Source organism: Triturus cristatus, chromosome 2_2 (genome assembly GCF_964204655.1).
Source record: "Triturus cristatus chromosome 2_2, aTriCri1.1, whole genome shotgun sequence".
NCBI classification, from domain to species: Eukaryota; Metazoa; Chordata; class Amphibia; order Caudata; family Salamandridae; genus Triturus; species Triturus cristatus.
This window is the reverse complement of record NC_140582.1, coordinates 804,118,743-804,131,074: the sequence shown is the minus strand read 5'-3', so window position 1 is coordinate 804,131,074 and position 12,332 is coordinate 804,118,743. Positions and strand designations below refer to the sequence as shown.

General features: G+C 47.7%; 1 protein-coding gene across 1 annotated transcript; it reads left to right on the top strand.

Annotated features, from left to right (window-relative positions):
- Nucleotides 1-2,421: 2,421 nt before the first annotated feature.
- Nucleotides 2,422-7,769, top strand: RASL11B (RAS like family 11 member B). Its single transcript, XM_085642104.1, has 4 exons — nucleotides 2,422-2,749; nucleotides 4,292-4,348; nucleotides 4,876-4,952; nucleotides 5,922-7,769. Exons 1-4 carry the CDS (start codon nucleotides 2,620-2,622, stop codon nucleotides 6,387-6,389), a joined length of 732 nt encoding a protein of 243 aa, XP_085498230.1. The 5' UTR covers nucleotides 2,422-2,619; the 3' UTR covers nucleotides 6,390-7,769.
- Nucleotides 7,770-12,332: the final 4,563 nt, after the last annotated feature.

Here is a 12,332-nt window from a genome sequence, read left to right as displayed (position 1 = left end):
CTTGCCGGCGCAGGCACCCTTGTGCCATGCTGCAAGGGTGCTGGTGTTACAGGCAGGATTGTTTTTATGCCGGAACGGATACCTTCCTGCACAAAACCAATCCTGAGGCGATTTCCTCTTTCTATGCATGATACAAAAAGCATCGTGCACACAAAGAAAGAGGAAGCAACGAGGAGAAATAAAGACATTTCTCCTCGTTATGCCTCTGTCAAGTAGGTGCACCATTTTGAAGCAACCCTAGGTTTATAATTCTTTGTAAATCTGGAATTTCATCAAAATACATGGGTGGATGCATGGGAGCGTCAATACTCTATGCATGTAACGCATACATGATGCAAAGTAACACAAGGCAGCACTGTGCCCTGCATTACATTGGATTTACTAAACCACACAAAGCAAAGCAAATTGACTTTGCATGGCTTAGTAAATGTGGCAGTGTGTGCTTTGAATATATAGGCACCATGTATACAATGATGGATAATTTTACGGTTTCAGCCTGTAATGCCAGAAACCTGAAAGTAATACGTAATGTGTAACTGCCCTAGCACTTGAAGCTACCGCACTGGCATCCCCCGCCCTGCAGGGTGACCACAACCATGGCAGAATGAGAAGAACTTGCTCAAGCATCATTCTTCTCACTTCATGGCAGAGTGCCCTGCAGATGACCTGGCATATTTGAACAGCACAGAGGGTAAACTGGCGCATTGAACCCCCAACTAAGAGCAGCACCTTAAAATATCACAATCAGTACCCCAGACTCTTTGATCAAAACCCATCTACAATTTGAGCGTTCTCTCACATAAATGTAAATATGGTTCTAGAATGCTGACATGTAATGGCACCACGCAAAAAGAACAATTGATGGACGGAATGCTGAACAATGTCAAACATTCACCCCCCATTACAGAGACCTGGGCCTAAATCCATAGTTTTTGCTCACCTTACCATTCCAGTCTGGACCCAGCCATTTGCAAATCAGTCTTGGCCCTGTTCCCATGGGCACAGTCCAGCCGGAACTGCCAGGCTGGGGCCTCCCTGGACTGGAAAACAAGCATCCTGGGACCGGTTTCGGGTTATCACCTTATCAGCCAGGCTAGCTTGACTCCAGTGGCATGGTGATCACGGGACCCCATTCTGAACATACCCATCCCGCTTAGGGTGACAAATGCAAAAAGAACAAATGATGGACGGAATGCTGAACAATGACAAACACTCACCCCCAGTACAGTGATCTGGGCCTAAATCCATTACATTTTTTGCTCACACCGCCATTCCAGTTTGGACCCAACCAACTCCAGGTGAGTGTTTGACAGTGTTCAACATCCGTCCATCATCTTTTTATGTTGCTATAGCTGCCCTAAGTGGGAAGGGCTTACTATGCCATTGGATTCAAGCTAGCCTGGCTGATGAGGGGCGATACCCCGAAACTGGTCCCAGGATGCTTATTTTCAGGTCCAGGGACTGTTCCCTTGGGGAGAGGAGTCAAGAATGATTTCCATATGGCTGGGTCCAAACTGGAGTGGCATGGTGAGCAAAAAAACAACTAATTTAACCCAGATCTGTGATTGGCGGTGAGTGTTTGACAATGTTCAGCATTCCGTCCATCATCTTTTTGTGTTGATATAATGGCACCGCGCCTGGTATTATTTAATGTTACTAGTCTATTATCTGGTACAAGAATGGCTATGAGTGCTGCTTCTCTGTTGGCACACACATTGTGCTGCTCTGCACCCCTTGTTTTGTATATAGTGCACAATGCCTGCACCTTTGCATAAAGATTGCTCTTGGGTAGGCGGCAGACTCGGCATTTGTTCCCCATCAGCCCTGTCTCACCCTCCCCCGAACCCCTGTAGAGAGGGTCAGCTCACACTTGCCTGCATTGTGAGCCTTATTGCTGGCAGACAATTTTTTTAATCAGGGCTTTATTTACGCATTTTTATTAATGCGTTTTTATTTAGCGCGGACATTACTCAAACGTGCTAGTGCTTTGCAGTCATATGTCCTTACAATGTGTTGACATGTATTTACACTTTGATATGTTGGTTACATGCAAAAGGAAGCACTTTTACTTATATTAACTTCCAGGAAGGCTAGCCCCTTGCTTGATAAAGGAGAGCAGTAGGGAGTGTCTTGAACCCTGCTCCGGGGCTGCCCGGGGGGCAGGTTCACTGCCCTCTGGGTCGCGCGCGCTCCCTCAGCTTGTGTGAAGTTTAAGAACGGAATGTACGGCGGTGGGCGGGGACGTGGAACTGGTTGTGTCTGGTGTGGACGGGGGAAGAGGGAGGAGGGACTCTCTGCAGGAAACAGCAGTCCAGGTCCCGCGGCTCCGGCACAGGCTGCGATTGGCTGTCAGAAGGTAGGGGCGGGGCCTGGTACCCTCAGCATGGAAACAAAACCGCTGGAGCACCGCTCTACAGCTCAAAACAGACAGCAGCAAGAGACTCTTCCCTGAAGCCTCTTGTACTCAGGACTGCCTCTGCCTCTTTGTGTCTGGAGTTGATAGCTGCCTTCCTTGTCTCCTCTCTGCACTTACCCTGCGCAGTCTCTCGGATATCTCGCGGCCCGAGAAGGGACGTGGTAACTTTGGAGGCACACCCCAGCTTTCCCTCTCTTCGAAAGATGCGTCTGATGCAGAACATGTGCACCATCGCTGAGTACCCCCCGGGCACCGGCGACTGCGGGAGCAGCCCGGCCGGGGGACGGGTCATCAAGATCGCCGTCGTGGGGGCCAGTGGCGTGGGCAAAACAGGTGAGCCCCTTGGCAGTGATAACAGCTGTTGCATTGTGGCAATGAGTGCCGTACTGTACTAGATTGTGCGCACACCCACTCTGCATGCAGATATGTGTTAAAGACACACGATTTTTTAAAACGATACTTACAGAATATTTAGCTTATGCACTTTTATATATTTCTTGCAATTGCTTCAGCATTCACTTGAAGGCGCTCTAAGCTCTTCGAGTATTTTATGCACTTACACTTGATTCTAACGCCTCATACCTACTTTGGCGTCAATGCGCTTTGTTGTGGTGGACGTGAGAAAAATGTATAGGTATAGGTTATAAATAGCTTAGTCATAAGAATCTTTGTTTCAGCTTGTCATATGTGGGACGTGACAGAACTTTTCAGGATTGAACCTGTCTAGCTCGTATGTGGCTTCATGCGTGTGTATGGACGTGGCTATACGACATCTGGCTCTCGAGTTTGCGATCCAACTTTACTCAGGAATGTGGTACTTACAGCACACATGGCCACTTACAGATAGTTTAAGTGTATTTCGGTAGAACGCACGGGAGCCTAGCTCCTCGGCGTTTCCCAGAGCCACGGCGCCATCAGCGAGAGGGGAATCCACTGTAATTCAGCACCGCGCATTCCCTTCCTGTGATGGCCAAGCCAGGCTGAATAATGAAGAGAAAGAGCCGCGTAAAGCCCCGCAACCACTTGCTTTGATATTGGGAGGCGGGGTGTTGGCCAGTGAATATTTGCATATTCCCACCTGCTGCTCGCGCCTTGATGCCGGGAACCGGCAGGTCACTTGCTGTGGCTGACTATGGGGATATTTCTGCTGTGTTGCTCACGGTAGGGGAGGTACATTTTAATTTTGTGTACCTCACGATGACACAGAGAATGTTGGTTGCATAGAAAATTACAACACGTGGGTTCCTAGTCATGAGAAGGTAACACAATTCTACCCCCTGGGTGGTTTCCTGGTGCAAATCCACATAACCTCGTGTCATAGAAGCCAACACGAAATCTGTGTCTCACCCTACACTATAATAAATATTTATTAAATGCAAATCGCTGAATGGTCTCTTGACGCTACAGTAACGGGCGACATTAATACCCAATCGACCTTGAGCGAACCTGTGACCCCCTGCACACACACATTTGCAGCATGCACATAAACCCACTGGACTATGTTGTCCTGTTATGTAACTCCGTGGCATTGTGTCGAACTTTAGACCTGCAGGCCAGGCACCGGACTCTACCCTCTCTCCCCGCATCATTCACTTCAGTGAGAGTCTGTTAGTGGTCACGTGACTTGCGAGGGTCCCGCTGTCTTCATGCGGAACAGATTGGATTAGCTAACGGAAGTTGTGTCTGTGCATCTGCTGCTCCCGGGGGAGGAAGTGTGGGGGAGATAAGGGATCTGGATTGCTCGTTTCCTCCAGAGTGTCAGGCCTGGCAGAAGCCGGCAGAGTCAGGTGGGGCGCGTGGGGAGGGCTGCATGACTAATGCCTCGACTGGTGTCCGCTGCTCTGTGGTCTGACAGGTGTCTCTTCTCTCTTGCAGCCCTGGTGGTGAGGTTCCTCACGAAACGATTCATCGGAGACTACGAAAGGAATGCAGGTAAGGAGGCTGGAAGTCGCGTGCTTCTCAGAATGTGTGAACGCGGAATAAATTAGGTCAGCCATGTTGTCCCTGGGGTCAAGCTGTGCCACGCGCCTATGTCATCTGCACCCTGTTGTAGCAATGACCTAACGCCCTGGTTAGATAGTGATGCTGGTGGCGGGGCAGATGAGGGCATTTTCAGTAATTCGGGTGGACAGCATATATTATCTCTCAGCTACTGGTTGTGTTCGAATAGTGTCCCTCTGTCTTTGCAACCCTGTGTGGGGACATGGGCCGCAGAACAGCTTCCGGTGTCAGCCGGCTATTCTCCTGTAGTTGTCAGGGGGCATTTGCGCGACCTACCGATCTCTCATTCCTTTCACTAGACCTCTAACAGTTCACACCAAGCCCCTGTTTTGGAGAAAAAACGTCAGAAGCGTTCTTTATTTAAGTAAGGGCTGTCAGTGGTGTGTGTGTGCGCGCGCGTGGCGCCTGGAGTTGTGTGTGGTACACCGGAAGTTTAATAGTACTTGTTCTGTTTTCAGGAAATCTGTACAGCAGGCAAGTCCAGGTGGACGGCGAAACTCTTGCAATCCAAGTGCAGGACACCCCCGGAGTCCAGGTAAATGGCTTTCATGTACAGGTTTATTCCATTTGTGCGCGTTTAGTTCTTGCCATTAGTGAGTGAGGCACAGTTGACCAAATATACAAACTGCCCCTTGCTGTCAGAAGGGTGTCTGAACACTCCCACCCTGGCCCCACACCCTACAAGTGCTCGCACCTCAGTCGAGTGACTGAACTCTCTCACCGGGACCTTGGTGCCTGAACAATGCCACACTGAACCCCGTGCCGGGAAACATCCACACCCCCCCCCCCCCCCCCCCCCGAACCAACCCGCAAGTGGCGGTTTACACCTTGACTCGAGTACCTAGAAGCCCCCCAGTGACTCCCACCTGGAGAGTCTGCCTAGATTTGAGGGAGTGGGTGGTTTCAAACATTATTGTTATGAAGGTAAACTGAGTTCAGTTAATATTGGACATAGATTTCAAATAAAACATATCTGTCTGCCGGTTCACTTGAATGCGGTAGACTCTTGCACACGATGCGAGGGCACTTTTCACAGAAAAAGCCTCTCTGTGGAGGAGCTGGGAGAGGTGATCCCTCAGACACGGTGTCTGATGAGAATGGCAGATGTGATGCCCCCACTGGGCCTCAGCCGCACACACGCAAGAATAGCTCTTGGTATTACTTTCAGACTGGGCACCGGTCCAGTTTATAAATGTGTGCAGCTTACATCCTCCCTTTTTTCCAGACTCGCTGTCTAGCCAGTTCATTTCCCACCCAGCGGCAGTACAAAGCCTTCCTCTGCAGGCAGATTATTCCACTGCACGCTGTGCGTGCCATGATGCGGGGCATTTATCCCAACTTTTGCAGCTGGATCAACATTTCCAGAGGTGCAAAGGGTGACAGGCAGGCCATCGTGTCTGGAAAGAGTAGTACCACTTGTATAGTGTGTTAAGACAAAGCCGTGGGTGTTGAAGGGAGTGTGGCTGGAGTTTGTGTGCTAAGCATGTTGCTCTTTTCCTTTCAGCTGAGCGAGCACAGCCTGAACTGCCACGAGCAGCTGAACCGGTCGCTTCAGTGGGCAGATGCCGTGGTCATTGTCTTCTCCGTCACCGACTGCAAAAGCTACGAGCTCATTGGCCACCTCCACCAGCACGTGCGGCAGCTGCACCCAGACAGCCGGATCCCCATCGTCATCGTGGCCAACAAGGCCGACCTGCTGCATGTGAAGCAGGTGGAGCCGCAGCAGGGCCTCCAGCTGGCGCACATGCTGGGCTGCACCTTCTACGAGGTGTCCGTCAGCGAGAACTACAACGACGTCTACAACGCCTTCCACCTCCTCTGCAAGGAGATCAGCAAACACCAGGCTGCCAGCACGCCCGAAAAGAAGAAGACCTCTCTCATCCCACGGCCTAAGTCGCCAAACATGCAGGACCTGAAGCGGAGGTTCAAGCAGGCCCTGTCTGCCAAAGTCAGGACCGCCACTTCTGTCTGAGGGTGATCAGGGCGCGGAATGTGTTTTTGGTCTTCACAGGACGGGGTCCTGAAACTTCCAGCTTTGGAATGTTAAACCCTGGCATGGCTGCAGCGTGCCAGGAAGCGCAGGCCAACGGATGGCTGCGATATTGACTCAGTCTAAGTTGACTGGGTCAGAGTTTGTGGTACAGCACTGGCTTGTACGAGGCCACCTGACAAGAGACTAGCAAATGTGTGGTGGAAGTTGTGGCCTTAACAAGGCCACCCAAAGCAGACTAATGTGTGAGGAAGCAGTGGTCTGAACATGGCCACCCAACTAGAGACTCTGTGGTGGAAGCACACAAGACACCTGAAGGGACTGAACGTGTCGGAATTGGAAGCTTCCGTTAATGAAAAGTAAAAACAGACTTGTCTAGAAGATGTGGCAGGGATGCGAAGAACATACTGTTCTTGATAATTGACTATCCTGGCGATTGGACAGAGCGCTAAAGGAATGAGTTAAGTGGTAGAAATGAAGAGCATGGAATGGCCAGCAGAAGTTGATTAGTTAGTTGGCTGCTTGCTTGTCAGTGGCACTGCATAAAGAAACTTGCAGAAAAAATATGTCCACTTTATGTTAAAAAGGACACTATAAACAAAAACTGAATGTAAAAAAAAAAATAACTTGACATTTTCTCATGTATTCATATATATACATACGTTTAATTAGCAAAAACACTTTTTTTCAGAGGTCAAAACATTTTATACATCGAAAAGTATTAAGCACATACTTTAAATGGGTTTGCTTGAAATGTTTTTTTTAATGTTGTCTCCAGACTATTTGGCTGCCAAGGAAAGCGACTGTTCAGGCCTGTTGTCTGTCATTTCATCCGTACTGTCGATGTTCACCCCCGTCTAATTCACCTGATGGATCGTGCAGACTGAGCCCCTGCCTGTGGGATGTGTTCACCGCCCTAGGGTCTCAGCCAGGGAAAGGAGGCGCCGTTGGAGGGATGGGGGGTGTTCAAGTGAGTTTGCAGCCTTGGGTCTCCCAATAGAAAGGAGCCAGTGTTCTTCAGGTGTTTCAGTTCCTGCCCAGCTGGAGGAAGATGGGGAGGTTCAGTGTGGGTTTGTGGCCTTGGGTCTCGTCGATTGGAAAGGAACCACAGAGCCTTCCGTCATTGAAGAAGGAGGGGCTCTAGTTGCCACAATGAGGGACAGTCTGGCACCCTAACGTTATTGAAATGTTTTGCAGATGTTTCCATGCTGTAAAGATGTTTTTCTCCTGAGCCCATGATGATAAAAGTTTACCGCCTTTTACAAAATGCACTTTAAAAAGCCAAGTGTGCTTTTCGTTTGTTACATGTCATTTATTTATTTTGTGTAAAATAAAAAAAAATCCAGAGGAGCTGATCCTTTACTCTTTGTTGTACGAGTTTCTTTGTTGTATCTGTTGCAGTGTTTGGTGCCGTGATCCAGTTTTAAGGGTAAATGTGGAAATTAAGCAAATATCGCCAAAAAAACACCTTCTGGGAGGCTTTGGAGTAAGAGGCTACCACAAGCATGCTAGATTTTGATATTGATGTGATCCTAAAAAGTCTGTTTTCTTAGAGCTATAATTTATTTATACCGGAGATGTAGGCAACCCGTAAAGTCAACAAATAGACTCACAGAGGGTCACTGTATAAGAAAGCCCAATCCCATGTGCAGTTTGAACCAAGCACAACTACACAAACCTCTTGTGCATGGTGACCTTTGGCTCCCACAGGAGAGTGGCCTCGAAGGACGGGGGGGGGGGGGTGTCGGGGGCGGGATGCTTCTTGCTCCTGTCCTGCCTTTGGAAGAGCCTCATTCCAGCCAGGTACGCTGCCTCTAATGAGGTACTTCTGAACAGTGGGCTTCCCAAAAGCAGAGGATGGGCTATGCTGGGGCTGGGCAGTGGTGGGGGTCACAAGGTACCAATCTATGTTTGATTTCTAAGCTGTCAATTGAACGAGCTTAAAAACCTGAGCCCAGATTCTCAAAGGTTTAGCATCGGGGTAGCGTTACTTTTGTAATGCTAAACTAAAGGCATGCCATTTTGTGGAATTCACAGACCAACGCAAATTTGTATTTGCGTTGGTTTGGATGGAAAAGTAACGCGAAGCAGCGCAAAACATTGCTTTGCATTGCTCTGCTTCAAGGGTGCATGGCATGGGTGATCACGGCCGCCCACATTCAACCACCCATGCTTTCGACGCTAAACCCCATTCTCAAACATCAGTAGAAAGGGTTTTGCGCTACAAATGAACACCACTGAAAAGCAGACTTTAAATGGAGAAATGTATTTATTTCTCCATGCTTTTCTGACTTTGCATGCGTGCTGCACTGTGCAGCACACATACAAAGTAGGAAACACTTTTTCACTTATCTAAGCATGGTATTTTGCACAGGAAGGCTACCCTTCCTGTACAAAACCTATGCTAGACTTGCGGACACACCCATGTGCTATGATGCTAAGGTGGGTGCATAGCCCTCAGCAGCTGAAATCAGCACCAGCGCTAGGGAGAGGGGAGGAGAGAGCCATTTGTATGTGGATATGGCGCTTTCCCGCTCCCTCCCTGTCACGCAGCGCAGCATCTTTGGGTGCTGCGCTGCATTGCCTGTCAGCTGTCAGAATCTGGGCCCTGGTGTTACATTCATGAGCTCGTCCAACTATCTATTCTGACATCCATCGCAAGCAAGTCCAGGCACACCCTTATATTTTCACAAACCTATGGTCATCCTGGAATCTAGGGTCACAGAACAGCTGAGTGGGAAAAAGAACCAGAAGAAGTCACTGATTTGAAACAAGAGAGAGGGGGCGCAGAACATGGCATTTTACAGGGCACTGCTTCAATTTAAAAAGTATTCAAATGAGATTACACTTCAAACTGGCACCATGAGAGTCTCGCCAAGGAGGGCTTAAGTTTGTTTTCCTTAATCTGAAGAACCATTCTCGTTTCTGAGTATTCGTTTTTGTCGTGGGCGATCCATAAAACTGAAGATTTCTACACCATACCATGCCTTCGCTGGCACAGGGGGTACAAGGCAGCCTGGCTTTTCTGGGCATCGCAGCCTGCAGTTGTGCCTTCCAGTCAGCACAGGGTTTCGCGGGCACTGGAAAGGCAAATAAACTGTTCTAACTCCAGGCCCAGAATATTTGCGTAAAGTGATACTCCCCCAAAATAACCCAGGCGACTTAGTTACTGTCCTAACTCAAATCCTAGAATATTTGGGGAGAGTGCACTTTTACCCAAAATAGTGCAGTGGACTTATTTTCTATTATAACTCTGGATCTGGGCTATTTAGGGGTAAGCTACACATTCTGAAAGCATTAAAAAAATATTTTGCTTTGCTGAAAAGTGCGGTCTTGAGGGTGCAGCGTAAGGCAAATAACTAGAACTACTGCAGTCTAAGGCCCCGTGCCGTGGCTCACATTATGGCCGTCTAGCTGTGTCACATCCGGCCATGGACCCTTTGAACTGTTACCCTTTATATCAATACAGCCGACAAGGGGTCACCGAGAACATGCACAAAGTTGGTGGGGTTGGTGCAATGGAAAAGGATATGGGTAAAAGGTGCCAGAAGCTATTTGCGACTGGAACTTGGTGCCGGGAACATCCCAGAATCAAACCCTTTGCTTAAAAATCAAACCAAATGAAAGTGGGTTAATCATTTCACTACAGACATGCCAGTGCGCCCATGAGCAAGAATAACATGGCAAGCAATAATAAAAATCCTTCTATCTGCTGCACTGGCTAGCTTGCCAGACAAGATGTCACATTATTACTTTCCACCGTTGTCCCCATGGATGGGTTCTGCAGCAGAGATGACTGGGGGTTAAGTGACGGGCTTGATGACTGCACGTTCATTCTCTTGATCCACCATGTGACCTCAGGCAGATCATTTAGTTAAGTGTGCCTAGGATATTTTACTGTTCACTGGAAGCACTTCAAATGCATTCCACAGCGACCAGGAAACTGGTGCCATTAACCGATGCGATCAAGCAGCGCTGATGAGTTTAAAGCGCAGGAGGTGTATACATCTCCCTTGAACTTGCATCTTAACGCAGTCATAGTTCAAACAAGGAGTGTTCAGGTGATTAAAAAACGTGACTGTAAATGACGTGTTTCAAGAAAGGACCATGGGGGTGGATACAACCAGGGCCGGCTTTAGCGCTGGTGGCGCCCAGTGCTACAATGTTAGATGGCGCCCCCAATGGCCACCTCCACCACGGATTCTCTCACTAGCACCCTTTAACAGCGACCAAGTCTCCATAACCACTCTCTCTCAGATGCATTGAATTCGTTAAATAGCGCTACTCATACCAGTAAAGTATGTCAGAGTACTTTGCATCACACACACATTACACAGACAATCAATCATACTTGTGTAAATCAGTGTATAGGAAATGTTACATAAGCCAAAGGACTAATGGCCAGATGTATCCACATTGCATTTTGCGAGTCCTTAATAGCGAATGTTACCGATTCGCTATTAAGGACTTGCGATTCCTACGCATTCCAATTTGCGAGTCGAAAATAAGGAATGGCTTCCCATTCATTTAATGGGAATTGCATGCGCGATTTGCGAGTACCCAATAGGTACTCACAAATTGCGCATGCAATTTCAAGGGAGCAAGGGTTCCAAAAGGACACCCTGTTGCACCCCTGAAATGTGCATGTGTGCACATGTGGCACACATACATGCTTTAAGGGCATATATGTGCGCCAGATGTCTCTTTGAAAGATGCAAAAAAGTGAATCTTTCTAGGAAATCGCAAATTACCACCAACTTGAAGTTGGTGGTAATTTGCAATTCCTTAAAGCAATATCGCAATTTGCGATGGCTACAAGACTAGCATTTAGGGAATCGTAAATTGCAATTCCCTAACTGCACTCGCAATTTAGGTAATTGCGATTACCCATATTGTGAATTCTTAAAGCTTGATACATTGCTAAACGCTTTTTGGATATTTCAAACAGGCTGATTCTGCGAATCGCCCCTTTTGCGATCGCAACATGCGTTGATACAGCTGGGCCTAAAAGTGTAGGAGTCACATGTTAATCCATACTGGTAGGCAGTATAGTTTAGGAGTGCTTGGTGTGGAGAAGCACAAACTCAGAGTCGAAAAAGAAACAGCATTGTTGGGAGTTTTCTTTAATAATAAGAATCCATTTCTACCCAAATTAACCCTTTTTGCAACATTGATCAATGTTCTATACTTTGCAGAGTGTATGCAGTTCTATGATGAAAGTTAATACCTCACTATTCTATATTAGGACTTTAAGTTATAAATTGCAAGTAACAAAAGGATGGCTCTTTTAAAAGCGGTAACCTGCTGATCTATTTACATTAAATGCACTCTGTAAACTACTTGGTACATGTTCTTTGCAGTAGGCATATTAACCGTCTGTGCTACCTTCACATAAGTCAAAAACCTCAACTACACAAAACTCTGATCTATGGCCAGGAAGAACATTAATCACGGGAGTTATCTTGACATTTTTGTGAGGCCCCTTAATTGCAGGAGGAAAGGAATGTGGCAGCAGGTGCTTTAAAAGCATAATAAAGTTGCAAACAGGCGCCCCCAGAAAGCCAGCACCCGGTGCGGTAGCACCGGTCGCACCGCCCCTGGATACAACCGCAGTTCGACCAGTGACCCGGACAAACAGACTTACATCTTTTAGGGTGACCACCTTGCTTGGAGGCAAATTCAGGACAAATACTCTTGAAATTCAGGACAAAACGGCCAGAAGTACAAAGACATAAAAGTGGGTCAAGCTGTAAAATGAAATTCAGTAAACAGATGAACACAAACATTAATATGTAGCTGGACTTATATAAGGATTACAAACTAGCACGCATACGCACACTAAGAACATTTGGCAGCCAACACAAGGGGCAGTTATCACGCGATTCTGCCCACTGAGCATGAATGACAGCACCAGTAGCTTTGTTG

Coding starts and splice junctions, on each gene's coding strand:
- RASL11B (XM_085642104.1), top strand. CDS start 2,620: ATGCGTCTGATGCAGAACATGTGCACCATCGCTGAGTACCCCCCGGGC. Junction 4,349..4,875: donor AGACTACGAAAGGAATGCAG/GTAAGGAGGCTG, acceptor TTCTGTTTTCAG/GAAATCTGTACAGCAGGCAA. Junction 4,953..5,921: donor AGGACACCCCCGGAGTCCAG/GTAAATGGCTTT, acceptor TTTTCCTTTCAG/CTGAGCGAGCACAGCCTGAA.